Below are 27,623 nucleotides of genomic sequence, written 5' to 3' on the forward strand. Positions count from 1 at the left end.
CCATGTACCCCCTGTTCCAATCTCTTATTCCCATCTATTACATTGAGCGTTAGATGATAGGGACACACCATTATTCATCTTTGTGTCCTCAGCTCAAGTCACATTGCCTTGGGAAATCCCAGGATGTATCTTACTAAAGGGTAACCTTTGTCCAGGGGGTAGACCACTCCCATCAGATTGCAGAGGAAGTTGAATGTCTAGCTCAGAAAATGGGCCAGGTTGAGAGTGTTACCATACTCCCTACTGTTTCATTTTGAGTCTATAATCATGTTTTCTATGGAAAATGCAAGAGTAGTTATATACAGGTCAACCTAGATAAGACTTTATTTAAAAAGCTCCCTTTTCCAGAGAAAATTTGGTACAGAAATGATTTCATGAAAATTCATTCATTTTATGGATGCTTTATTAATGTTGCCTAGATAAAGAATTCTACATATCACAATTTCACTAATAGATACAAATGTAAATAAAAACAAGCTACTTTCAAATATTAAAAATGTTTTAGCCAAATATTGGTGCACTTATTCTCAAGTGAGCATGTTGTTTGAGACAACTTTAAACCTACAGAAGATCAAACTTTGTGCTACACTAAATCATACTCTCTCATAATACAATCATTTATCAAAGAAAAAGAAACAATAGGAATGTGATTCATTAGGACATTCTCAGTGTTCATAAATGCAGCCTGTTCTTCCTGGCTCACTTACTGGGATCATTTCTCCCCTCCCTTCTTAGCACTTAGCTCACACTGGAGAAGAAGGATGTAACTTTGCCCCACCCTGAGCCTGCCCCTGCTACTGAACCCTGACTCGGGGCATGGCCATTAGGTACGTCCTTACCCAAGGTTATCCAGAAGATTCTTCACTGCTGTCGGTCATTTCTAAAACTACTCTAACAAATACCTTTTTCCTTCCCATAAGTACTGTCTTTCAAACCATGTTCTTCTCCGCATCCAAGCGCTCCATTCTCTGGAATGAGCTCTCCGGTGCTTGTAGGGCTGGAGAGGACAAGACTCTTCCGGAATCAAACTACTCCTAAGCTCAGAGCAAATTCGGTCATTTTACAATCCTTGCCTCAGGCCAGAAAATGAGTAGTGAGTAGGTTAGTTACCTTACTCTGAAAATGGAGAAAACAGGTACAAAACGAGATTAAGGGACTTAGTGTGAATGCCTGACATTTCCTTAGCACTTTTGCTTTTGGGATACAATGAATCGTACGATCTGATGCTCAAAACGCAGTATTTGTGAACTAAGCAGAGCCAGGGTGATGTCATCGGGACCCCAACTCAGAGCCTTGACTCCCAGCACACAGACCCCTTGCTGGTTGCACCACAGTTCCTCTTATGAACTTGAACATGGTGAGGGGCAGTGTGACCGCCCTAGCACCACCAACCATAGTGGACTGTGTAGATGAAGTCTGAGGACATGAAGACCACTGTCTTGGATGAGGAATCCGTGCGTCATTTTCAGAGGTGGGCCAGACAGTCCTGATGTCCTTGATACATGAAAACTGTATGTGAGTAACTGTGTAGTCACCATAATTAAAAATGTATGGGAACATGATAATAGATGGAGGCAAGCAACCAAATAGTAGGTTGGGGATTAAAGTAGTTCAGTTGGGAATGTCCATGATTCAACTTTCAGAATAGCGTATTAAAGGACAATCTTGGTAAAAGAGCAATACAAAAATGGATTTTAAGGTTCTTATTTCTTATAATTTTGCAATTTCATTTTGAAAGATTTAAAAATGATTTGTTTTAGCTCTCCCATAAATTATTTTGACTATATAAAATTGGCTTTGGGTCGTGTAGGTGGCCCCGTCGGTCAAGCATCCAATTCTCAATTTCAGCTCAGGTCATGATCTCAGGATTGTGAGATCGAGCCCCATGTCGGCTCTGTGCTGGGCTTGGAGCCTGCATAAGATTCTCTCTCTTCCTCTTCCCCTCCCCTCTAAAAAAAAAACAAAACAACTTTGGCTTTTCCTACTTAGAAAACCAGTATCTGTTAGCTTCCTTTGAAACATGATTTGATGATTAGAAGGCCTCCACTATGGGCGTGACCTTGCGGAAGAATTTATGACCTTCAGAATTTGTATTTTCAAAGATATAGCCTGGAGGAGAAGGATAGCTAGCAGGGCAGACTTCCTGTTTCTTCGGTGTGTACTCTGTAGAGTACATGGTGGTGTCGTCGAACGGCGCAGAACTCTGAAACAGAGCATGCGCGGGTTTGCAGCTCTCGGTCCGAATCAGCTCGTGCGGCACATAGTGAGACCTGAAAGTGCTCCAACCATCGAATCTTCCAGATGGGTTGGAAATCTGCTGCTGCTGCTTAATAAGACCTTGACGACAGCATTCCCAGGCTGGAAAATCTTCCTTTGTGGTGCTTTTTCCTTGAAAAGGGACATTGTTAAATTTTCTCTGAGAAACTGGCCTGATGGGACTAACCCGTTTGGTCTGATAGGGAACATAGTCGAGATGGCTTGTGCTGTTTAGCTGCATGGTACCTGCAGGCGGGACATACTCCTGTGGTTTCTTGACTTCCGGTGGTGGGATTTCCCATGGTTGGAAGCTTTCGCGGAATTCCGTGCTTCCTTCAAAATGAGCATTTTGGGTCACTCTGGTGTACGGAGGTCTGCAGATTTTCGCAGTTTCACCAGGAAGACCCTGAAAGTCATATCGGTGAGTTGTGAGATCCTCAAAGGGTTGACTGGTTGGCTTGTACACTTCTTTTGGCCTTGCAAACTTGAGTTCTAGCTGATAAGGTACGTAATCAAGGCGATGACTTGTATCACCATTAAAAGGGACTGTAGAACGTTTGACCACGGGGCTGGGTTTAAAGCTTTGCCTGGGCTTTATCTCCTGAGGAGCATAGTCATCCTGAAATGTGGTTGAATTTCCAAATTTCACGGTGGGGGGGTGGTAAGCTTGTTCTGGTTTATAAGGGTCAATTTTCTGAATGTCCCAAGCTCTATAATCATCTTGAAAATTTAAAAAAAAAAAAAAGAGCATTTAAAATACTGCATAAAGCACCTGCCTCCTTAGCGCAGTAGGCAGCGCGTCAGTCTCATAAAATACTGCATAAAGCAACCATCTTCTAAAAATCATGACTCACTTCCCTCATTGCCAAACATCCTTCCATTTCCTTCAGAAATCTGAACACTAATCAAGTCTGACGTTGCTCAGATTCCCCTGATTTGTGTTTTCTTCATATCCACCTTCCTCTTCCTATCTCCCCACATTAGTGCATAGAATTTCTACTTCTAGATTTACCTGAATACGCAACAAGGGAATGGAACATCCGAGCTTGGATTGTTGATGGTTTTTGAAAGCCTGTGTTTTGGGTAAAGACAGAGTGTAGGAGATTATGGTTGCATTTTCCAGGAACTGGTTGGGATTTTCACCATAACACATGAAGTGAAAAGAAACCACTTATTTGTGGAGCATAAGAAATAACACAGAGGGCATGGGGAGATAGAGAGGAGAAGGGAGTTGAGAGAAATGGGAAGGGGAGATGAACCATGAGAGACTATGGACTCTAAAAAACAATCTGAAGGTTTTGAAGGTGGGGGTGGGAAGTTGGGTGAGCCTGGTGGTGGGTCTTATGGAGGGCATGTGTTGCATGGAGCACTGGGTGTGGTGCATAAACAATGAATTCTGGTACACTGAAAAGAGATTAAGAAAATAAAAAATAATTAAAAAAAGAAAAGAAACCATAAAATCTACTGATTAACATAAAATCAAAGGCTCTGATGTGTGGGCAAAAGTGATGGGGATATTATTCTTTGCCTTGGAGGGACTCCTCAAATGAAAGAAAATTTCAACCCATTATACTGTAGGAAAGCCTACCACCAGACTCCCTGAGCAAACCTACAGAATAACTTGTACTATCCCAGAAAGATCATTGCCTTCAACTTCAGCTTTTCAGAAAATGGACTTCAAGGTATCATCAAAAGACAGAGGGCTATATAGAGGCCAGAGGCCTGAACTGAGTGCTTTTAAACATACCAGAACTTGTATGTAGAATTTAGAAGTGAATACTAGAGCTAAGTCTAAGATTTAGGGTTAAATACCTTAATTCTGCTTCTTGTGGCATACATAGACCATGGATGGAAAGCTGAAGTACTTATATTTCAACCAAAGGTTATTAGTTTTTTTATTTCTAGATGAGAAAGGTAGAAAGCTAAGAAATACTGTGGAATTGACTTCACCCAAAAAGATGTACACCAAAAGAAATAAAATCTTGCCATTTGCGACAACATGGATGGAACTAGAGCGTATCATGCTTAGTGAAATAAGTCAAGCAGAGAAAAACAACTATCATATGATCTCCCTGATATGAGGAAGTGGTGATGCAACATAGAGGGTTAAGGGGGTAGGAGAAGAATAAATGAAACAAGATGGGATTGGGAGGGAGACAAACCATAAGTGACTCTTAATCTCACAAAACAAACTGAAGGTTCCTGGGGGGAGGGGGGTTGGGAGAAGAGGGGTAAGGTTATGGACATTGGGGAGGGTATGTGCTTTGGTGAGTGCTGTGAAGTGTGTAAACCTGGTGATTCACAGACCTGTACCCCTGGGGATAAAAATATATTTTTATAAAAAATAAAAAATTAAAAAAAAACATTAAAAAAAAAAGATGTACACCAAAGGTTAATTCATAAAAGACAGAGGTTATACAAGATGTTTTAGAGTCTAAACTAAAGTCCAGGTAATCTCTATTGGAAAGGCCAAAACTCAAATGCTTTTTATGTGGATTTGCTCTCTCCTTTGGAGAGAAAAATCCCTCACTCAGACATTTCTGCCCCAATGACCAAGTTGTGGAGCAAATGGTTACCACCTCTACCTCATCAACTTACTGATGTTCGTATGAGAGTGGATGTGTGGACCAAGAGCAGACAATCTTCAGGCCAGTAGAGACAGACAAAATAGCCTGGCAAGAAGAGATGAGCTGGGTAAGCCATTCTTGTTCTTGTGAACCAAATTTGAAAATATGGAAAGAGGTGAAAGTAGGAGATGGATCTAAAGTATGTCATGATGTAGTAGTTTGCTCTCATCTGAACCGCTTTAAGCCCATGAGGTGTCTGAATGTGTTTGCTCACCATGAATGTCTGTATGCAGACCTCCATCCCCATTCTTATATAATGAGCTGTTCGAGGTTCCCCTTTGAAGACAAAAGTCTTGAGTTGCACATGTTAGTTCTCTTCCTTGGTATTTGGAACCTGTTCCCTGTGACATCTTACAGCACCAATCCAGGGGGCTCCATCCTTGGGATTTCTTTCTCAATCTATATCTCATCAAACAATCCCCATGGTTTTAATACTACCTGTAAGCTGATGGCTTCCAAAGGTTGAATCTCCATTCCAGACTTCCTTTTGAACACCAACTCCCCATACATATCTTCCTACTAGGTATCTCTATTTCAAGAGGCAAAGTGACACTTGGTATACTCCAAATGAATGATAAATCTTGGAGTTCTAATTGAAATTTTTATTGCATTTACATTTAATATAATGAATGATATAGTTGAGTTTAAGTTGACTGTATTGCTATTTGCTTCTTTCTCAAATGTTCTTTGTTCCCTCACCCCTTATTTTCTGCCTTCTTTTGGATAAAGGGTATTTTTATTATTCCATTTCCTCTGTTAGCATTTTAATTAGAACTTATTTTAGAATAAAAATGCATTTTTGACTTATTAGGGTATCTTTTTGGCCTACTTGAATTTAAATGGTTATTTTTACCACTTTTAGAGCAGCGTAAGAAACTTTCAATGGTGTAAATCCATTTACACCCTCCTGCCTTCTGTGCTATTATATTTACTTCTGTATTTATGTAAAAACATATAATTATTCTTGTGACTCTAAGAAGTCAATATTCTTTTATATGTTCCTATAAAGTTACTCCTTCTGTGTGTTTCATTACTTCCTGGATTTCATGCTGCCCTCTGGAATCATCTTCCTTCAACCTGAAGAACTTCCTTTACTACTTTTTGTAGTATGGTTGGTTAATGACAAATTCTCTGGGGGTTTTGTTTGTTTGTTTGTTCCTGGAAAACATTTTTATTTTATTTTTTGAAGGATATTTTCACTAGACATAAAATTCTGGGATTTGTTGGTTTAAAGTTCTAGGTTTTTAATTTGTTTTGTTTTTACCCTTTCAACACTTTAAATAAGCCATTGCATTATCTTTGGGCTTCCATGGCTTTAGATGAAAAGTTAGGTATATTTCTAATTTTTCTTTTCATAATTAATGCATAGTTTTTCTCTTACTGCTTTTGAGAATTCACATTCACTTGGTTTTTGAATTTTGATGAAAGTCGCCTAAGTGTGGTATTCTTTGTATTTATCTGTTTGGTGATTTGTTGAGCTTTTTGAATCTGTGTCCTGATTCATTCATCAGTTTTGGAGATTTTTTGACCATCATCTCTCCAGATATTTCCTGACTCTTCATTGGTCTCCTATTTTACCAGATGCTGGGGGTCATGTATAAGTAAACCATAGACATTAAAATCAATGTTATTTTCAGCAGGAGAAATCTTGGTCTTTCCAATTTGGGTCACCCTGATCCAATCAGGTGTTGAGCTAGGCTGGTATTCAGGGGCACTTTTAGTTAGACATAATCTTCCTCTGGTTGAAAGGACAAAAGTTGTGGTGTGTTTGTGGTAGAGCCCTCATTCTGTGGAAATTTCTCTTCTAAGCACTTACTCCCAAGTACAGCTGTGGGATCCGTCTGGCCCAGTCTCCTAGGCCATCATACCCCCTACACGCTCAGCAAACATCCTACAAGGAAGACCAGCTATACACCTGGAGGACTGATAAGTTCCAGTGTGTCATACCAGTCCACATATCATGCGCTCCACTCATTTCCCTTTACAGGAGAGTCTTTCTGCTTCTGCCACACTCAGTTTTCCACCAAGGCCCCGGTGTGACCAGTGTTCTGGAGAAGTAAACAGCTGGCTATTGTAGCTTGCCGTCTTGGCAAGTTTCTTTGCTTCCACAGCTGTCTAATGCCATTAAAGAGATTTCATACACTTTAAAAAATTATACACATTTTTAGCTATTGCAGTGGAAATAATGGCTTTCTGCTATTTAATATATCCTCCCTGGAAATGGAACTCAAGCATTTTTAGCAGCTATGAGAAAAATGCTAAGCACTTCAGTCTGGTAATCAGTGCTTCACAGTCTGACCTCTACCTGCATTTATAGAATTATACCCCAATCTCTTAGTTCCTGAAATCCTCTGTTTACAGAAGAACCCCTTTATTTTTCTGGCTCTGTGCATTTTTGCTCATTTCATCCTAGTTTTTGTGTTGTCTCTCCCTCTCCTATAGATCAATACTTACTGGTCAGGCTGGCCTGAATCTTGTTCAGTCTAAATTTTTGAAACACGACTTGTTCCATTAACTTTCTAGTGAATTATCCTCCTCCCTAGTGATAACACATTTATTTATTGCTGCTATGGTTAATTTTTTATGCTACTATCGTTTCTTTTCCTCAACCATAAAGTATCTGTCAATAACCACGTTCAGTTCAGATCTCTGTATTCCCTACAGTGCCTAGCACAGAGCAGAGTATCCCTTAAAACATTTACCAACTCCAGTGCTGGTCTGTTCTCACCATCTACATTCCAGTATAAATGACTTTCTAGCCTGAGGCTGCTGGGAGCAGATAGGTTTCTGTCTAAGATTAACCTGTCTCATAGAACTGCGTCTCCACAATCTAGATGCTACCTTCTCACCAGAGCCCTACAGGGTTTCCTCTTCCTTTCTCTTTACCATATCCCCTCTGTCTTTCCTCTGTTCTCTGATTCTCGGTAGTGACAGTCTCTTCTCATTGTGAGTTCTCACCAGTTACCGACCTGTCCTTAAATAGTGATCTACAAAACCTAGATCATCACAGAGAAAGAGTACTGCCTTGGCCCTCACCATCTCATCTCATGCTTCCATACCTAGAAATATTTCCTCACTAGGAAAGGTCAGAAGCGAGAAAGCCAGAGGGACCCCAGGAACGCTGGATTATGGGGGTGGAAATATGGGAAATCTACAGGAAACCCAGGTAATGAGAAGCTAGAATGTGTGTGTGATGTGTAATTGTCACAGCATCAGGACAATATTACTGATATTTTTTGATAGATTTTGTAGGACAAAAAAGAAAAGAAATTCCTACTGTGGTTGTTAAAATACCAGTTGTTTTCACCAAACAACTTTATGTCAAGTTGTTATTTTATGTCAAGTTGTTACAGCAGTATCTGACCTCCTCTGCATACCAGGAGATACAGACCTGTAATTTTCTTATGCTAAATTGCATTATAACAATATACTTGTTGACCCTATACATTGTCTTAAAACTTTGCTCCTTGTGTAGCATCTTATGTGCCCACAGCCAGAAAGATGAAAGCACAAGTTTCCCAACCACCCTACTTCTAGATCATAGCGAATTGGTAAACATGCGTTTACTTACCCATTGAACTGGTAAGGGTGATATTTGAAGAATACATACGAGTTCAGCTGCTGTCTATTTAAACCATAAACCACTGCTTTTATTGTGGGTGACATCAATTTTATAAAAGGGCTTTATATGAGGACATACCACTCAGCTGTATCACATAATGAAAAGGATACACACTTAAGTATGCAATTACATTATTAACAAAAAATAATAGGTACTAATAAGATACCTTTTTTTTAAAAAAAAAAAAAAAAAAGGTCTCACTCTCCAAGAGCAATAGGGTATTTTAAAATCAGGTTGATTTTTGGAAAGAAACTAGCCATACATTGTCGAACCCCTGGCTCTTCCGAGTCAGCTGCCGACAGGGAGAAGGTGTTCGCATGCTTCTTCCATGCTGGAAATCTTAGAGAAGCCGGTCTGCTAAGTGGTGGCCCAACATTGTTACGGGGTGGATAAGCCTCCTTTATTCCGAGTTCAGTATCGGGAAGCACCTGCTTTATCCTTCACCCTAGTCTTTATCACTATAAAGGGAGTATTTGGCTCTCTGACTGCTAACACTTTTGCTGTATCAGTTGGCTCAGAACTTAAATGGTTAAGACGGTTGCCTTTTATTTGACCTTCTGAAAGACTCCAGTACACTCAGTAGAGTTCCAAGTTGTTCTGGAACGGAGAGAAAGGAACAGTGCCAAATCAATGTGGCGTGATGTGACATAATGCTTGTGCAATGGCATCCTTTGTGTTTATGGGTGACCCTTTGAACAACACAGGGGTTAGGGGCCCTGCTCCCCTGTATTTTCAAAAATCTGTACAGAACTTTGACTCCCCAAAACTACTATTGGCCTGCTGTTGGCTAGACACTTTAACAGTAGCATAACGGTCAACATATATTTTGTATGTTAAACGTATGGTATGCTGTATTCTTATAGTGAAGTAAGCTAGAGAAAAGAAAAGGTTATGAAAATCATAAGGAAGAGAAAATACATTTATCGAAAAGAGTATACACATATGCAGATCAAACCACATTGTTTGTGGGTCAACTGTGTATGTTTTTAGGTAGTGAAAATGAATTATGTGGCTAAATTTGGATAGAAATCCAGGTCTTTGAGGTCTCAATCAGGCAAATGGTCTTTTTTTCGCTATACTATGTTGACCAAAACATAGTATATGTTCCTAAGCCATGAGAGCGAAGTTTGGCAACACCCCAAATTAGGATTGGACATTGGATGGAAGTGAGCCTTAGTTTTTTGGGCTCTTTCACTTTCAAAATGGCAAGTTACCTTTATAGGTTGGGACAGTGTCCACCTTTCCTTGTTTAACTCGTTGTCTCTCCAGAGGCCGGACTATGGCCACAGGCTGCACTTCGTAAGAATTAAAGTCCCGTTTGTAGGTGGTGCCAAGATCAATCTCCCCCTGCTTTGGTTTGTATTCTTCTGGCACGTGGCGAGGCTGTTTGACTATCTCATAAGGACGATAATCCGATCTGAAATATATAAGTTTGAAACATAGCCTCACGGGGTCTTTTATTTCTAATTATCTCAAAGTAGTATTGAAATTTTCAATGTTTATTTCAGTTGAAAAGTCCAAGAAGATATTAAAATGGTGATAGTTGTTAAACTACTGAAGAGAAGTCATTTAATTCCTTTATGTCCTGTCTAGTGACTAACGTCTTAAGAAATATGTAAAAAATCCCAGTGTTCAAACATCATTAGGATGTGGATCTTCAGCTGATTGGATCTTACATACATAACATCTTTATTTTTTAAAGATTTTATTTATTTATTTGACAGAGAGAGATCACAAGTAGGCAGAGAGGCAGGCAGAGAGAGGGGGAAGCAGGTTCCCTGCCGAGCAGAGAGCCCGATGTGGGGCTCGATCCCAGGACCCCGGGATCATGACCTGAGCTGGAGGCAGAGGCTTAACCCACTGAGCCACCCTGGGGCCCACATAAATAACATCTTTATGTAACTTAGATTTTTCCCAACATGGAAGGAAATCTTAGGTGAAAGATTTAATGAGTCTAAGGAAAAAAATTTAAATATATCCCCTGGGTCTACTTTGTCAAAATCCTTATTCATCGTAATTAAAAACTAAGCTCTTTGGGCACGCTCTCCTCTTACTGAAATCATGCCATCTTCCTGTTTATTATTAAATAATCAATTAAATAAATTATTAACGTCTAAACTTTGGCCTTCAGTTGTAAATCACATTCATGATATGGATGTGATTCTGACTCATCTTTGGACCCGCGAGAAGCCCTTGCCATGGATGAGAGCCATAGTGCAGTCCAGCCACCATGGGCATGCTAGAACGTTCTGTGGCGGAAATGGTCTTGCAGACACTGGGGCTGTCTGGTGGGTACAGACCCAGAGAGACCAGATGGCCTGGGTCTACATCCTGGCTCTGTCATTCACTGGATGCATGACCTTGGGCAACTTAGTTAAGCTGGCCAGGCCCCCATTTCCTTCTGTGAACGAGGACAATGGTGTCATCTAGCTCACGGGGCTGTGTTACGGACGCTTACACATGTGAGCACATGTGTACGAGAGCTTGGTACACAGTAAAGGCAACATGTCAGCTACTGCTGTTATGACGACACGTCTTCAAAACTGTGTTTTTTCGTGAGCTCTACTGACCGTGTCCCTCATTTTATTGATTTAAGTCACCTTGTATTAATCACTATTTTCAATTTACGTCCCCAAGCTCCTAAAACCAAAAGCCTCGCTGACCCCCTTCTCCTTCTCAGGAGATGATTTTTTAGAGTTGGCTCCTCTTCCTCAGCCCCATCCACCTGGCTGGGCCGGCCGGGGCCCAGCTCTCCCTGATGGGCCACAGTGACTTCTCTGTGACTGAGTCCCTTGGCCGTCTGTCGTCCTCTTCCCCGATGGGCATTACTGCCCACTCCCTGTCTCCAGGAGACTCTCTCCTCCTGCCTCCCTACTGGTTTCTCCTGAGTCTCTGATGCAGCTTCGTCCCCCTCTCCTCGGCCACGAACCGCCGGGGGCTTCTCAGCACTTGGGCCTGTTCTCATTCCTCTTCTCCTGCAGTGCTCCCCCCCCCCCACCCCCCGCAAGACAGCTCGGCTCCCACAGCTTCCATCCTTCCCGAAACAGAAATGATGCACCAATTTCTCTCTCCGCTCGGACCCTTCTCTGAGCTCCCTACCCGCACTTGCAGAACCTCACATGCCCCCAGCCGACCTGGTCCGTTTGCTGGCGCCCATCCTAGCGAAGGGCATCACCGCAGGGACCCCACTCTTGTCCCTCACACCACGGCTCCCTCCCGTAGCTGCCCCTTCCTCAACTCCCATCACCTTCCCCTCCTAAATCCCCTCCTAAATCCCTCGCAGATCTCACCGTTTTCTCCACCATGACCACAATCCAAACTCCCACAATAGCTTATTTGTATCAAATCAACAATTCCTAAACTCATTTATCTGCGTCCACTCCAGCTTCTGTCTTTCCTCATCTGGTGCCCAAAGGGATCCTTTCACATGCGAATCGGACAAGTCCTTCCTCCCCTGAGCGGCCTGGCCTCTTCCTTAACCCCCTTCTCCACCCCCTCAAAACACAAGCAAGCAGGCAGGCAGACAAACAAGCAGGAAAAGAAACCTTCAGTGGCCTCTTACTGCTCTAAGGACACAGAAAACACCACACGTGGCCCCTTGGCTGGTCGCTTCCTTTTGCTTTCTGCAATTTCCTTTCCTAGCTCCTGCAGCCAACTGCTTCACACCCTTCGGGATTCCACGCATGAACCCATCAGAATCCGACAGGAGGACACAGGCGGTAACCTCTTCAGCACCGGCCACAGCAACCTCTTTCAAGGTATGTCTCCAAAGGCACAGGAAACAAAAGCGAAAATGAACTTTTGGGACTTCATCAAGATCATTTCCCTGATAAAGTCAAATCTTTTATTCCGTCTCTCAAGTCACCTCATGCCTCTCCTTCATGGATTTTCTCCCCGGAGCGATTTTGTGTTTATTTTGAGGGACGTGTTGCCCCCCTCACTAGACCGCAGCACCCGGGAGCACAGCCACCCCGATCCCCTGACCGCTCTATCCCCGGGGCTCAGCACCGTGCCCGACACTTAACAGGCGCTTACTAAGTATTATTTAAGAGATAAATAGTAGAAATCACATACCTCTTATTCTCAAGACATCTGAGTTGTTCTTTGTTCTTCCCGAATACCAGCTAGAGGGACAGAGACTAAAATGCAATCACGGAGTGGAAGAATCCGGGAGCGGACAGAGAGAAAGCTTAAGTCTTGGTTTCCCTGGTTAGAGTAAATGTGAGGAAGTGTACCGCCACACCCAAAGCAGCTTTCTGTGGAGGAGGGTAATGGGTAAATACACTCGTGGTCATCGGATGTGTCCCCGAACACAGGACACGTCCATAGCCATCCTACCAGGGCAGGCTCCCCACCAACTCTGGCGGTCCTCGAACCGCACTGAACGTACTAATGTGCGTCTAGACATCTGCTCCTCACACAGTCTCATCCTCTAGTCTAGGAGAGCATCTGATGACCCTTTATTCTCTGTGCAGATACATCGGCTTCCTGCTGCCTTGTCCAGCACAACGGACAGGAGGGAGTGAAGGAAGGGCTCTAGACCCCCGGGGTGAGGCTCTGGGAAATACCGCCAGTTCCCCGGTCAAAATACAAAGAAAAGATGCAATGTTTTCCTCAGTGTAGAGATGATGATTTAAGAAAGGGAAATTTTAGTTTTATTGGCATAATTGGACTTTTTGGGAGTTGGGAGACCCTTTTCTTTCTTTTGGTGTTGTTCGTTTGGTTGGTTGTTTTTTGTCTTTTGGGGTTTTTTGTTTTTTTTTTTTTAAACTATGAAGGGGTACTGAACAAGTCAACTGACAAACCCAGAATTGAAAAGCAATTACCTTTTTAAAGAAAGATATGGCACATTATACTTTCCCAATTTCAATATTTACAACTAGTTAAATGCAAAATAGTAAAAATTGTGAAATCTCCATTGAGCCATTAAGGCATGGAGGCAGAATGAACGGTTCAGAGAAGAAAAAGGAGCAACCACGCCCATTTGCTCTTCTCAGTTATTCAGTTTCTTCATCTCATTTGCTTTCATGTGTGTCTTGTTTACTTATCTGCAGTTTTGTTTTCCAACTGCCACTGCCACAAGTCCTCGAGTCACGGCAGGACGCAGTCCCACCAGCGGTCAGTACTAGTACTTGACCCTTTTCACTGGGAGATGGCGACAGAATGGCCAGCGATGCTGGTTAAAAATGCAGATTCCTGGGGTACACTCCGTTATCTATTGACTGCTTTAGGTGGAACTCTGGAATCTGCAATTTTAACCCTTCCAGATGATTCTAGAGCACACCAAGTCCAAGGGCTGTGGAAGATTTTCAGGTCTGTGGGTGAGCCGCACACCTACAGAAGTCGAGCCGTCAGTGAGTCCCTGTTACTACAAGAGCTGCCTGGACTGTGAAAGGTAGAAGTATCGGACTAAAAGTTGGAAGGTTTCAACCTTTGCTCATGCAAGTAGAATAAACTCCATCTAAATGATATGAAAACAGGTAATGCAAATGAAATTTATTATAGTGCATTGTAAACCCCCAATTATAGAAATCTGATGTATGCATTCCTTGAAAGCAGAAATCTCTATTTATTGATCTTTTTGTACTTAACATGTAAGATTGGACCTTGAATATGGTGTGCACATTAACAGAATCAGGAAAAGAATTAATCCATTGATGAACATATGAAACAATTGAAAAAAAAAAAAGAGCTAAGTCCAAATGAGGAGTTTAGGCTTAGAAGGATTTTTTTGGGTCTATAATCCACTGAATAAATATTGAGTACCTACTATGTGCTAGCAGCATCGTACTAGGTTTCTGGAAGTAGAAAGCTAAGAGAAGAACAGACACAGTCCCTGCTTGCGTGGGCCTCTGGAGTGGATCCATGATGAACAGGAGGAGGATGCTTTGAGGGCTTACACAGGGGCCTGTTACCCAGCCTGAGAACTGGATACACGTGCATCAGAGGCTTTCAGAGTGATAACTGAGTTAAGATCTGTAGGTTACATGGACATTAAGTGGGGTGAAATTTACAAGAAAGTAAAATAGTATATTGGAAGGCTCCATGGTAAGGGAATCCTGATATTTTCAAGAAAAGAAAAATGTCCTATGGGATGTGAGCATTACAGAGCACAGTGAAAATAAATTAGAAAAGCAATTAAGGACCACACCATGAAGGGATTTTGGTATATATTAAATACAGTGGGCAAGTACAAATATTTTAAGCAAGGAGGTGATTCGGAGTAGAACTGCATTTCAAAAAGATAATCTCTGCAGGCTCAAGTGTAGGAAACAGATCAGAGATGTAAAAACTTGAGCAGAGACAGAAAAAACAGGAGGTTCCTGTATTTCTCTAGTTGGAGATGACAGTGTAAAGCAGAAACAACACAAAAGATTTTAAGTGTTAAAAAAAAAATCAATAAAACTTTTAATTCCCTTTTCCCTTCTTACTTTCTGTCATTCTAACTTAATTTTTGTCTTTCTTTTTTCTCGAGTTGCGACTCGACTAGTTCCTTGCTTCCTGAATTTGTTCAACTTCGATCAACTTAATACTTCACTTTAAAGAGTTAAAAAACTTTATTAAGACCAGAAGAGTTGGGAGAGAAATAGGTAAAGCAGTTAGTTTAATATTTACTTAAAAGTTGTTATTCCTTCCACTTTACCACGGCCTGCTCGGAATTCTTGCTTGGGTTTAAGACTCTGAGGTGGAGGAACATTGCCATATGTAGGGTATTTTTCCAAATATTCAGTGGTGGGGCAAGATATGCCAGAATTTTCATAAATCCTTGTGGCTCCACGTGGACAGTGATGTCGCCTGTGCAAACATAAATAAACTGAAAGATTATTGACTTCCCAAAATATTTTAGGATAATTGTATCTTAATCAGAGAGACCTTCAATACACACAGAATCTCTAAATTTAAAAGCAGCTTTCCTAAAAAACAAACACAAAACACCTTTATTCTGCAATGGTATTTATCAAAACAAGAAAAAATGATGTTATATCCTTTGTGGTGGAGACTCTGGTTTCCTCTGACGAAGATTTAGAGGGTTTCCTTGTACTAAGAAGCTGAAAAGCTCACATGCATGGCTCCCAGACCCCCCGCCGGCAGGTTCCATGCAATTTAGCTTTCTCCTGTTGGACGTTCACCTGCTACTCCGACTCACACAGTGCTATGTAGGCAGAGGGGGAGAGCCCAGCCCGGCTGCTGGCAGCATTGTGGAGGTGGGGCAGAGAGGCTGGAGCCCTAGTTGTCAGGACGCATTCAGGTTTCCATGGTACCTTCCTAACCGACCGGCAGCTCCCTGACCTTGGCGGTAAGGGGTGGTTCTGAGGCCTACAGCTCAGCCGCAGTTTCCTGGTTGTTGGCCGAGGCCGTGGCTCCCTTGGCAGCCCAGTTCTGAGGTGAGATTTTGGGGAATTTTTCCTGAAAAGTTTATTTTGGAAACTGTTTCTTTGGTTCTTCCAACGATTCTGTGAGCCACACATACTCCTTAGTAAGTTCTTTTATTTCTGGGCTAGGCCGCAGTAGATTATATTGTCCATAACACAGAATCCTGACCAATATATCATAAAAGCTGACAGCAATAGTGGTTGCAGAGAATGGGGTTGACCATTAGGTGTGGCCGTTGCAAGATGCGGAAATTGTAAACAGTGAAAAAGTGGGTTGTAGAGTATAGTATGATGGTATGCTGTTTCTCTGTTTCCTTTCAGAGGACTTGTAAAGCAAGTCTTAAAGAACATTTATGGTGGGGACTATGATTATGAGGGATTTTCACTATATTGTACATTTTTTGCCTTGCATTTTCATACCATGCCTCATGTATATTCATTTCATACTCAGAAAAGAAAAAGAAAAAGAAAAAGAAAAAGGAAAAGAAAAACTTCTTAACAAGACAGAAAAACCCAAGTGAACAACAGAAAAGGAACATCCCGCAATGCTGAAATAGGAGGTCAGCTTCTCACATCCTATGTCATTTGGGGACCTGAGCTACGTGCTAGGGCTAAGAGTACAAGCCCAGGGGAGGCTGGATTCGAAGAAAATGCATATGCTGTGCCGATGCAATCAGAGCTGGCGAGGATATCGGAGCTCAGTGAACCCTCAGGAAGAACACACGAGAGATTAGCTGCTCTGCTTGGAGGGTGCTGGACAAGCAGAAGAACTGCGGCGCAGAGGAAAGTGAAAACACGGTGTCACGGCTCTTCAGGAAAATTCCAAGTCCGAGGGGTCAAGAGATTCGGGATGGCTGGCTGGCAGCTGAGGCTTTGGGAAAGTCCTGAAGTGACTTAGCACCACACCTGACCTCTTGGGAAGCCCAGGGACACGGTGCTTATTAGGTCATGCATGGAGGTCCTGCTAGGGGTGCACGGAGTTACAAGGATCAAGTCGAGGCTCTGGAATTTTTCGTCGTTCTTGGTTTTATTTTCCAGCAAAGGCATACGTTCACCTTATAACACAACAAATAAACACTGAAAAGCTTATAAAGGAAAGCAAAAGTCTCGTGGCCCAACGTTTCCAGCCTCTAGAAAAGAAAAAGCTTTCTGACGATCTCTCCTAAAAGTTTTTCTGGGGGCTGCGTCGGCTGGTTAAGGTTTTTACGTGCTTTGAACATCTTGATGGATCCGCTTAAATGATCTCACAGACACGGGACGGACGGGGCAGACACCACTGCACTCACTTCCCGCTGTCCCGGGGTCGGGCGTCGGTTCCGCGGCACCCACGCGCTCCTGGCGCGGACTTAGCAGTGACCGGTCCCTGGGCCAGCCGGGAGGCTGCGGGAGGAGACCGTGTTTACACGGGAGTGGGTGGTCAGGCGGGCCCACGGGCGCAGTCCGGGTTTCAGGCCGCAGCCCCGCCCCTCTCGGTCGGGCGGATCCCGAGGGGAGCCCAGCCTGGAGCGGCCGCGGCCGCGGTCCGGCCTGGGGGGAGCGCGGCGGGCGGAAGGACGCACCGACGGGCTCAAAGCCCACGCACCGGCCCTGCCTCCTCCTCCTCCCTCTTTCCCCCGAGATGTCCCGAGCGTCCGCTGTCCCGCCGGGATCCGATCGCACCCCCGGGCAGCCGGAGGACCGGCCGCTCCGGCGCTCGCAGCCTCCGCCCGACCCGCGGGCCCGCGGCCGGGGGTCTCAGAGCAGGGGAGGTTCGGCCCCGGGGCCGGGCCCGTGCGAGGGTCGGGCGGAGGCTGCGGAGCGGGCGTCCGCGTCGCTTCATCTCCCAGGTGACTAGGCTGCGGCCACCCGCGCCCCGGCCGCCGCCGCGCTGGCCGTGCCTTACCCGCAGGTGCAGATCTGACACAGACACCGGCTCCTCATGCTCGCGGCGCACCGCTGCCGCCCCGCCGGCCCCCCGCACACCCGGCTCCGCGCGGCCCACGCTCCCGCGGTCGTCAGGGCAACCGCGGGCGCCTGGGAGACCGACGCGGCGCCGGCTTCCGGCGCGTCAGAGGCGCGCGCGGGTCAGAGGTCGTGCGCCCGCCGGCCCCGCCCCCGGCCCCGCCCCCCCCCCCCCCCCCCCCCCCCGCGCGCGTCGGGGAACGCAGGGCAGTCGGCGCCTGCGACGCGTGCGGTGTGGCCGGGCAAAGGGCTGAGCGGGGCCGCGCAGGTCGGAGCTGGACGGGCGGCGCGGCCGCAGCCGGTGAGTGTGAGCGCGGGTGCGCGCTGGCGGCCGGCGTCCTCCTCGGCAGGCTGCGGGCGGCGGCGGGCCGGGGGGCTCGGGGGCCGGGAGCCGGGGCGAGCGCGGGCTGGGAGCGGCCGCCGCCCGGGGGGGACCCGGGACCGCCGCCTCCGTGAATGTGTGGACGCGTGATCCCGGGGACAGCGAACGCGGGGCCCCAGGGAGGGGAAGGGACCGTGCAGTGGGGGCCGACCTTCCTTTCCGGGGCCGGGCGGTGCACCTGCCCGGTGAGGGAGCGCGGGAGCCGGAACTTTCTGGGGGCGCCGCGGGCGGTGCTGGAGCCGGGAGTTTGGTCTCGGGTGAGCGCGGGCGAGAGTGCCAGAACGAGGGCCGTGGGGGACGATCGAGGGGCGGGAGGGAGCGCTGTCCGCGTCTTCCCTCCCTCCTGCAGACGACCCTTCCCACGGGGGACAGTTGCCTGGGAAGGGCCTGTCTGGCGGCAGTTACTAGTGTCCCCGCCCCGGCGAGCTCCCGGATCCCGCGCGCCCGCCCAGCCCCAGAGGGAGAGCGAGCGCCGTGATGCCCGCGTGCTGTGGCCTGCGATTCCGAGCGCACACTGGGCTTGGGCCTGGGTGGGTGTGTCCCCTTCCGCGGACGTTCCTTGGGTTCCCAGCTTCGGGGACCTGACAAGTCCGGTCAGCTCCTGCGTGAGAGGAGAAAAGTGTCAGGCCTTGATCTTAGGGCGTGCGCCAAGTGTGACGCTTACCTGATGTTTAGTCACAGGAAATAAGGGACCATGGTGCTCAACAGTTTGGATAAGATGATTCACCTGCAGAAAAACACTGCTAACATCAGGAACATCTGCGTCTTGGCTCACGTTGACCATGGTAAGACTCCTTTCAAAATGGGTTGTTTTCAGGAATTAAGGGGGTGTGACTCCACAGGTGTCAGAAGCCAGGATGACTGTAGGAGTTTAATGACTTTAGGGACGCTGGCCATTAAAGCATTTCAAGCGAACACAGCTAACTGGGGATTAGCATTCTTCTGTATGCTGTAGTTCATTGTTTCAAATTTTTTAAATTTTATTTTTAAAGATTTTTATTGACTTACTTATTTGAGGGAGAGAGAGAGCAAGGGGAGGGGGAGGCGGAGAGACTCTCAAGGGGACTCCGCTGAGCAGGGGAGCAGGGTTCCCAACTCCCAGATCCAGAGGCGGGGCTCTGGCCCATGACCCCGAGATCATGACCTGAGCTGAAACCAACAGTTGGAGGCTCAACTGACTGAACTCCAGTATCCCTGTATCATTGCTTTTTTTAAATGAGGACTTGAGTTTTTGTTGAAGTGAATGTTTTTGAAATGGATTTGTAATATAAAAAGTCTGTTGTCTCGACATGATGTCTTCAGAGCCTGTGTTAGGTGATTCTGTTCAACTCATCAGGTCTGTACTGAGCATCTGTTAAATTCAAGTTCTTTTGCTCCATATGTCAGAAGGTCGGAACTTACAAAGAAGGCAGCAGTCGAGCCCTGGAGGAGATTTGGGGGTTGAAGCAGCACAAGACGAGGGGCAGACAGGGGACTCCTAGGGGTGGAGAGCTGGAGGATTGGGAAGGCAGGAATCCGTTAGGAAGAGGCTTCACGCTGTATTTAGTATTAAAGGTGACCCTTGAAGGGAGACTCAAGCTAGCAGGTGGGGCACACGTTCCAAGTGGGAGTAGCATCGGTAGGGAAGAAATGTGGGTGACAGCACAGTTCATGGGAAGGGGGGAGATAGCTAATGGGTGATGTGTGTGCTTCTGACAACTGCTCTCATACCAGCACATCGCTTCCTGCCCTTGATTTCAAACTCCTTCGTAGCTCAGGTACCCACAAGGTGATAGGAGGGCGTGTGTGAAGTGAGATCTCTTTCCCGAGAGGCAGGCTGGGTCAGGGCTCCTAGAGCCCTTCATGTCAGCTGGGCACCAGGCTTAGGGTTAAGAGCTCCAGCCCTGGAGTTGGACAGCCTGAGTTCAAACTCCATTTCAAGCCACTTCACCTTTCTGAGCTTCAGTAAGCAACGCCTAGACTGGGCTGTAGATCCTACCTACCTTACAGGATTGTGGGGGGCGAAATGAGGTGATCATGAGAAGCCGTTGGCTGATACATGCTTTATTGTGAAGGCAATCATTTACATTTATTATTAGGTTGTAGGGAGCCCTTGGGAGAACGAAACAAAGCAGGGCTGTTGTAACCAGCACATTAGGAAGACGGTCTGGTGGACCTGTTCATGTGCACTGAAAGGCAGAGGAGAGGTTAGTGAGGCGGCTGTTGCCACTGAGGCAGGAGCTGTGGGCTAGTGTGGGGACTGCGGGAAGGAGAAGTGGTGGCTCACGAGGTCACTAAAGCCAGCTGAGAGTGCGTGATACATATGGTGCTGTCACTGACCCTCTGCCCTCTTGAGTTTTCCTAATGACTCTGCTCACATTTTGAGGACCTGTGGTCTGACAAAAGCATTTCTTCTTTTGCTTTGTGAATTAAATCACGGGGTGTCTGGTCCTAGGGATACAGGACCTAGGGATACAGGATAGAGAGTGCAGAAAGATAGTGCTTTCTGGGCTCTTAACCCTCCAGGGATACATGCTTGCCATACTGAGAATGAGTTCTACTCCATCGGATTGTAGGGAAGTGGCGCCCTGGGGTTGTGCTGACACGCAAGATGTCCATGCCCAGCGGATGACACGTTAAAGCCCTGCAGTGCTCCCTCGGTTATCTTCTGGTTTGTACTATTACAGATTCATAGCTTTGCTCAAGTCGCCAGAGTGTTCTAGGACTCATTGGTTGTAAAGAAAGACCCTCCTTTTGCTGCTTCAGCCCAGCTGCAGTAACTGTGCAAGCAGCACTCTTGGAACAAAGTGATCTGCCACTTCAAGTTGTGTGGACTTCATAAAACCTTTATGAAACTCTGGGTGTGTACTTGAGTATGCAGAGGCTTTTTGAGTACGTGGTGGCTCCCTGGCTTCTGTTTGGCTTCCAGGTAACTAGGAGTAGCTGTGGTTTAGCTGGTGCCCTAACAGTAGGAGCTTAGGGCACATTTCCTGAATTTCTTTGCTAAGTATTTTCTTAGTTTACCTGGCAAATACCAGCCAAGGCCATACGTGGGGAAATATGGCAGAAGATTATGTTCTGTTTCTTGGCGGTGGTTTACCCAGGATGCCATTGAGAGACAAAAACGAGTGCTCTGCTGTACTGTTGCCGTTCTAGGCTACCAGGAGCGCAAGGTAATAGCATGATCACTGTCACGGATATAGGATGAGTAATAATTAAGATGAGCAAGGTCAAATTCTTGTAGGACAGAGATTTACCAACTACGTAAACGTTGTTTATCAAATGATCTCTTTTGATTGGCATGGCGGCTTCTCTCATCACCTGGGAGTCTGCATTTGAATCTACGCATGATGCCTCTGTTTAAAAAAAAAAAAATTCTACCCTGGGCTGGGGTGGGGGGTGTGGAGTCACTTGACAACTTTTCAGGTGAGGGCGATGGGCTCCCTTGGGGTGGAGGTACAGATTACAGCTCTTTGAGTGCTCAAGTCTGTGTCCGCCCAGATGGTGTTCTGTTCTGAAGTCCTAGTGCTCATTGGGTCTTGCTGCGCTCTGTGTAGGTAAATAGGAAATCTTCGTGAAACCAGTTCTCACGGTCAGAAGGTAGCTCTGTAAGTGCGGTACATCTCCCTCCCTGTTTAGAAAAAGAGAGATTCCAATGAATGTTGTCGTTTTAACAGGAAAAACTACTCTGGCTGACTGTCTTATATCCAGCAATGGAATCATCTCCAGCCGCCTGGCAGGCAAGGTAAGTTGTTCTATTTGATGAATACTTGTTGCCTTTCAGTAAGCATTAGCTGTCTACCATGTGACGTGCTCTCAGAGATCCCCAAAAGGTATAGTTTATGTGTCTAAGAAGCTGCTGATCTATTTAGCGAGATAAAATAGATGTAGGGGGTGGGGCGCCTGGGTGGCTCAGTGGGTTAAGCCGCTGCCTTCGGCTCAGGTCATGATCTCAGAGTCCTGGGATCAAGCCCCGCATCGGGCTCTCTGCTCAGCGGGGGGCCTGCTTCCTCCTCTCTCTGCCTGCCTCTCTGCCTACTTGTGATCTCTGTCAAATAAATAAATAAAATCTAAAAAAAAAAAAAAAATAGATGTAGGGGAAAAGTTCATCTTATATTGCTTTATATGAACATCTGACAAATGCAAAATGAGTTTTTGCAAGAAGTCCAGTGATAGCCTGACACAGTTGTGGAAGATTCCACGGAGGACAAGGTTCTTCCTGGGGATGAGGTGTGTGGGTGGAAGAGAAGGCGGAGCACGTCCGGTGGGGGGGATCAGCGGGCAAAGGTGATCGGGGGTGATTTGTGTGTTGTGCTTGATTTGGGTGGAGTGTTTGCCAGGAGACTACCACAGAGGAAAAATCAGGGGTGGAGAGGATGTGTTGGGTCATAGAAGAACTTGAAGGCAAACTCAAGTACCAAGGGAGGGCTCCCGAAATCTGAGCTTCATGATGAAAATAGGGTTTTAGGGAATGAAATTAAAGAGAGATTGTTTCCAGCTGTGAGTGAAAGGTTGTGGACTAAGTTACTGGCAGTGGAGAAATGGAGGTGTTTCTTCCTTTAATGCATTTAGGACACAATGCGCAGAATTTATCAGGTGACTGGGAACGGAGCAGAGAGCAGGTAGAGAAGCAGAAATGAACAGGAAGGTAGCTGTAGAAGATCGGTGTTGGAATTGCGCATCGGAGGCAGGCGGTGTGGGGACTGGCCTAAAGGGGCCACGCGGAGGAAGCGAGGAAACCAGGCTGTCCAAGATAAGGAGCTGCTTGTGTTTTCTCTACCTGAGAAGTTTGTAAAGTGCAATAGCTCTAGAGTAGACGGAAGGAAGTAATAAAGCACATGTTAATGAAGTAGAAAACATATTTTATAGAAAAGGTCAATGAAGCCGGAGTCAGTTCTTGGAAAATATTGACATAACCAACACCTATGATACAGTACAGGTAGACACAGGTCATTGCACACGAAAAGAGGGAGCCCTCATGAGCTAGGGACCTCAGTTCACAGCGGAGTTTGATACAGGCTCAAGTGCAATGTGCTTCACGCCAGCACTGACACAAGCTGGGGGTCATAGGGAAACTGTGAGTGTTGGGGGTAGTGTTTGAGAGCCTCTGTACTCTGACTAGCTCTGTGAACTTAACATTTCTCTGGAAAGGTAGTCTATTAAAAACTATTAGCAATACAGACAGTTTCTGGTCGTCCTTTAACATGAGTGATAAGTATCTTGCAAAACTGATCCAGAAGAAAGGCGAGGAGGAGGACACGCAAGCTGCAGGGGAGCAAGTGCTGCCGGGACGGGGAAGGTGCGGGAGGGACAGGACAGGCCACTGCCCAGCAGCAGGCTTGGAGATGGAGAGCCGGGACTCCCGGCGTGAGGTCAGGAAGAAAGAGCAAATAGACGCGCCAGAAACGGAATTTGTTGGCCGAAATCTTTCCGCAAAATCCAGATGGTTTAACTCTCTCCTTCTGCCACACTTTCAGAGAACAAATGCTCTCAGTTCACTCACCCATTCCAGAGCAGCAGGGAGGAAGCAGGGAAGACTCTCCAGCTCCCCACCTTGATTCCCGAGGTCGGCAAGAGTAATAATGCCGTATGGGACAGTCCCGTGACTCCGTGCGATGGGGGAGCCAACAGTCTAACCGTTACTAAGAAACAGAATCTGGAATTGTATAAAGAGCTGGTTTTTCATAGCTGGATAGTTTATCACGAAGAGTTTAAGATTGCTTTAACACATTTCACCATGTTGACAGGTGAAAGGTAGGAAACTTACGATCATTTCAGGAGATGCAGAAAACATAATAGAATTTAATATTCTTTTTGATAAAACCTCTTAGCGAAGTTGGCATGGACGGGAATTTCTGCAGTGTGGTGTGGAGTACTTAGAGAAAAATCATTCTGGGGTGCCTGGGTGGCTCAGTGGGTTAAGCCTCTGCCTTTGGCTCAGGTTATGGTCCCAGGGTCCTGGGATCGAGCCCGGCATCGGGCTCTCTGCTCAGCAGGGAGTCTGCTTTCTCCTCTCTCTCTGCCTGCCTCTCTGCCTACTTGTGACCTCTGTCTGTCAAATAAATAAATAAGATCTTTAAAAAAAATAACTATAGAAACTATAGAAAAAAAATCATTCTGTATCCTTAATGATGCAGTGTTGACATTTTTGCATTTCTGTTCAGGAATAAGGCAAGAGCAGCTGTTTGTCCCTTCTGCTCATTGTGTTACAGCTTCTGCTCTCTGCTGCCCTGGAGGTTCTGCTGCAAGTATAGCAAAAAAAAAAAAAAAAAGAGTTTTAGGAGGGGTGATACAACTTTGTAGAAAACTCAGAAGAGTATACAGATAAATTGCTTGGATATTAATAAGAATTTAGCAGCCTTCACGATACAAAAGTTGTTGAAAAGAGAGTACATGAGCAGTGTGCAGGAAATAGAGCGCTTACACCGCATAAAAAATGGACCTGTGAGGTACTGGGGGAAACGTGAGTGGACGGAGAGCTCGCTAGACCATGCTCACAGATTGTTGCGCTCAGTATTTTTAAAATGACTGTTCTTTTTAATGTTGACTTCTAAGCAGTTCTTGTTTTTATTTTTATTTTATCTTATTTTTTAAACAGGTATTTTATTTTATTTGAGTGAGAATAATATGTAGCCATATCTTCAAGAGATAGTCTTTTCCCAACATTCTTCTGGTTCTTCAAGCTTCTCTTTCTCTTACTTTTTACTTTTATTTTAAATTTATTTTTAAAATTTCTTTTCAGTGTAAAAATTTCAAGTTTTATAAAATTTAAGTGTGACTTGCTGGTTCTAAAATACTGGAGAACGAAGAGCCAGTAATGACTTGTCTGTAAAGACATGTCTGAAGAAGAGTAAGATGTGCAGTGTGTCTTACTGGAGAGCAGGACTTACTAGGAAGTAAGTAAGTATAGCAATAGCTCGTGGTTTGCAGTTGGCTGAGGGGTAAAATTGACCGATGGTCCAGAATAGCAGGCCTGGAAACAGGTCCTGATTTATCACAGAGCTGGCATTTCTGATCTTTAGGGAAAAGACGAGCCTCTCCCGATATCCTTGGACGGTTGGTTGTCTGTGTAGAAAATACTGCACACAAAATCAGTAGCATGTAATTTAAAATACTTATATGTGAGAGGCAAAATTATAAAACTTGTAGAAAATAATACAGGACAATACTCTTAAGACCTTAAGAGGAGATTTCTTCTATAAGACAAAGAAGTACATACCATTATGTCATACCATTTGAACAATTCAACTACATTAAAACTAAGAACCGTCTGTTTTTCAGAGAGACCCCATAAAGAAAGTGAAAAGATAGGCCTGGTACCCCGGGGGCAGATAATGACACATAATTGACCGAGGTCTAATAATCAAGAGACTATAAATAACTTATCCAAAACAGAACAGATCTGTAGTGCAACCCCTTAAAAAGACGGAGAAACAAATTGACCAGGAAGCTCACAATAAAACCCCACTGGTAAATGGAGAGATGTAAATTAGAAAAATACTGTCCTCTGTGTGATTTAAAAATAGGCTGCCCATTGCTGGTGCTGCCGAGGTGGCAGAGCAGGAGAAGCTCCGACCCGTTCCTCGGAGTGCGGGGCAGTTCCGGTTCTTCGGAAAACAGCGTGGAGACAGCTAGGAGCGTCAAAGATGTGTACACTTCATTTCTCAGAAATTCCACTTCTTGGTGGACATCCACCCAGAAGAGACAGTTGGAAACTGTTAGGGACAGCTTAGTGGTAGTTTCAAAAACTAGAATCAGTCCACCCGGCCTAGGGCTTTGTGTGGTGGAATCCTGTGGTAATGGGAATGAAAGAACAAGGACTCCGCCCGTCAGAATGGACGAATCTTGGGGCGGGACACTGAGCAGAGACAAAGTGATGGTGCCGTATACGTGTGTGTGGCGTGTGTGTGTGTATGTAGGGTACAAATATGTTCGTCCGAGGACTAAAACCTTCAACTCTTAATGATATGTTGCTTGGTAAGTCACACATTTTTTTTTTTATTAATTTTTTATTTTTTATAAACGTATATTTTTATCCCCAAGGGTACAGGTCTGTGAATCACCAGGTTTACACACTTCACAGCACTCACCAAAGCACATACCCTCCCCAATGTCCATAATCCCACCCCCTTCTCCCAAACCCCCTACCCCCAGCAACCCTCAGTTTGTTTTGTGAGATTAAGAGTCACTTATGGCTTGTCTCCCTCCCAATCTCATCTTGTTTCATTTATTCTTCTCCTACCCACTTAAGCCCCCATGTTGCATCACCACTTCCTCATATCAGGGAGGTCATATGATAGTTGTCTTTCTCTGCTTGACTTATTTCGCTAAGCATGATACGCTCTAGTTCCATCCATGTTGTCGCAAATGGCAAGATTTCATTTCTTTTGATGGCTGCATAGTATTCCATTGTGTATATATACCACATCTTCTTGATCCATTCATCTGTTGATGGACATCTAGGTTCTTTCCATAGTTTGGCTGTTGTGGACATTGCTGCTATAAACGTTCGGGTGCACGTGCCCCTTTGGATCACTACGTTTGCATCTTTAGGGTAAATACCCAATAGTGCAATTGCTGGGTCATAGGGTAGTTCTATTTTCAACATTTTGAGGAACCTCCATGCTGTTTTCCAGAGTGCCTGCACCAGCTTGTATTCCCACCAAAAGTGTAGGAGGGTTCCCCTTTCTCCGCATCCTCGCCAGCATCTGTCATTTCCTGACTTGTTGATTTTAGCCATTCTGACTGGTGTGAGGTGATATCTCATTGTGGTTTTGATTTGTATTTCCCTGATGCCGAGTGATATGGAGCACTTTTTCATGTGTCTGTTGGCCATCCGGATGTCTTCTTTGCAGAAATGTCTGTTCATGTCATCTGCCCATATCTTGATTGGATTATTTGTTCTTTGGGTGTTGAGTTTGCTAAGTTCTTTATAGACTCTGGACACTAGTCCTTTATCTGATATGTTGTTTGCAAATATCTTCTCCCATTCTGTCAGTTGTCTTTTGATTTTGTTAACTGTTTCCTTTGCTGTGCAAAAGCTTTTGATCCTGATGAAATCCCAATAGTTCATTTTTTCCCTTGCTTCCCTTGCCTTTTGTGTTGTTCCTAGGAAGTTGTTGCGGCAGAGGTCGAAGATGTTGCTGCCTGTGTTCTCCTCAAGGATTTTGATGGATTCCTTTCGCACATTGAGGTCCTTCATCCATTTTGAGTCTATTTTTGTGTGCGGTGTAAGGAAATGGTCCAATTTCATTTTTCTGCATGTGGCTGTCCAATTTTCCCAGCACCATTTATTGAAGAGGCTGTCTTTTTTCCATTGGACATTCTTTCCTGCTTTGTCGAAGATTAGTTGACCCTAGAGTTGAGGGTCTATTTCTGGGTTCTCTTTTCTGTTCCATTGATCTATGTGTCTGTTTTTGTGCCAGTACCATGCTGTCTTGATG

The 27,623-nt window shown here is 45.1% G+C and overlaps 2 protein-coding genes and 1 long non-coding RNA gene across 6 annotated transcripts in view; 2 read left to right on the forward strand and 1 right to left on the reverse strand.

Moving 5' to 3' along the window:
- Window positions 1-385: 385 nt before the first annotated feature.
- On the reverse strand, window positions 386-17,923 carry SAXO2 (stabilizer of axonemal microtubules 2). Of its 3 annotated transcripts, XM_082736523.1 has the most exons (4): window positions 17,761-17,923; window positions 15,121-15,300; window positions 9,720-9,922; window positions 386-2,976 (listed from the first exon to the last, which is right to left on the reverse strand). In XM_082736523.1, exons 1-4 carry the CDS (start codon window positions 17,796-17,798, stop codon window positions 2,033-2,035), a joined length of 1,365 nt encoding a protein of 454 aa, XP_082592649.1. In that variant the 5' UTR covers window positions 17,799-17,923; the 3' UTR covers window positions 386-2,032. The 3 variants fall into 3 exon arrangements, 2 of the variants coding, with proteins under 2 accessions (XP_082592649.1, XP_082592650.1); XM_082736524.1 differs by lacking the exons at window positions 9,720-9,922; window positions 15,121-15,300; window positions 17,761-17,923 and adding an exon at window positions 3,074-3,642 and having other exon boundaries at window positions 386-3,015; XR_014313248.1 differs by lacking the exons at window positions 386-2,976; window positions 9,720-9,922; window positions 15,121-15,300 and adding an exon at window positions 16,887-17,258.
- LOC309867571 lies at window positions 15,309-16,976 on the forward strand. Its single transcript, XR_014313249.1, has 2 exons — window positions 15,309-15,890; window positions 16,330-16,976. It is a non-coding gene; the product is annotated as an uncharacterized lncRNA (long non-coding RNA).
- Window positions 17,924-17,962: 39 nt separating the features above from the next.
- The window catches only part of EFL1 (elongation factor like GTPase 1), a 128,936-nt gene continuing 119,275 nt past the window's right edge, over window positions 17,963-27,623 (forward strand). The window contains exons 1-3 of one of the 2 annotated variants that reach the window (XM_082736221.1): window positions 17,963-18,120; window positions 18,877-18,986; window positions 21,858-21,925. In XM_082736221.1, coding sequence (XP_082592347.1) covers window positions 18,896-18,986; window positions 21,858-21,925 — 159 coding nt within the window. In that variant the 5' untranslated portion in view covers window positions 17,963-18,120; window positions 18,877-18,895. Of the gene's footprint in view, window positions 18,121-18,147; window positions 18,272-18,876; window positions 18,987-21,857; window positions 21,926-27,623 lie in introns of those variants that run through there. The other variant, XM_082736222.1, reaches the window with a different exon arrangement.

The sequence above is a fragment of the Mustela nivalis genome, assembly GCF_964662115.1.
Source record: "Mustela nivalis genome assembly, chromosome: 6".
In the NCBI taxonomy this organism is placed as follows: domain Eukaryota; kingdom Metazoa; phylum Chordata; class Mammalia; order Carnivora; family Mustelidae; genus Mustela; species Mustela nivalis.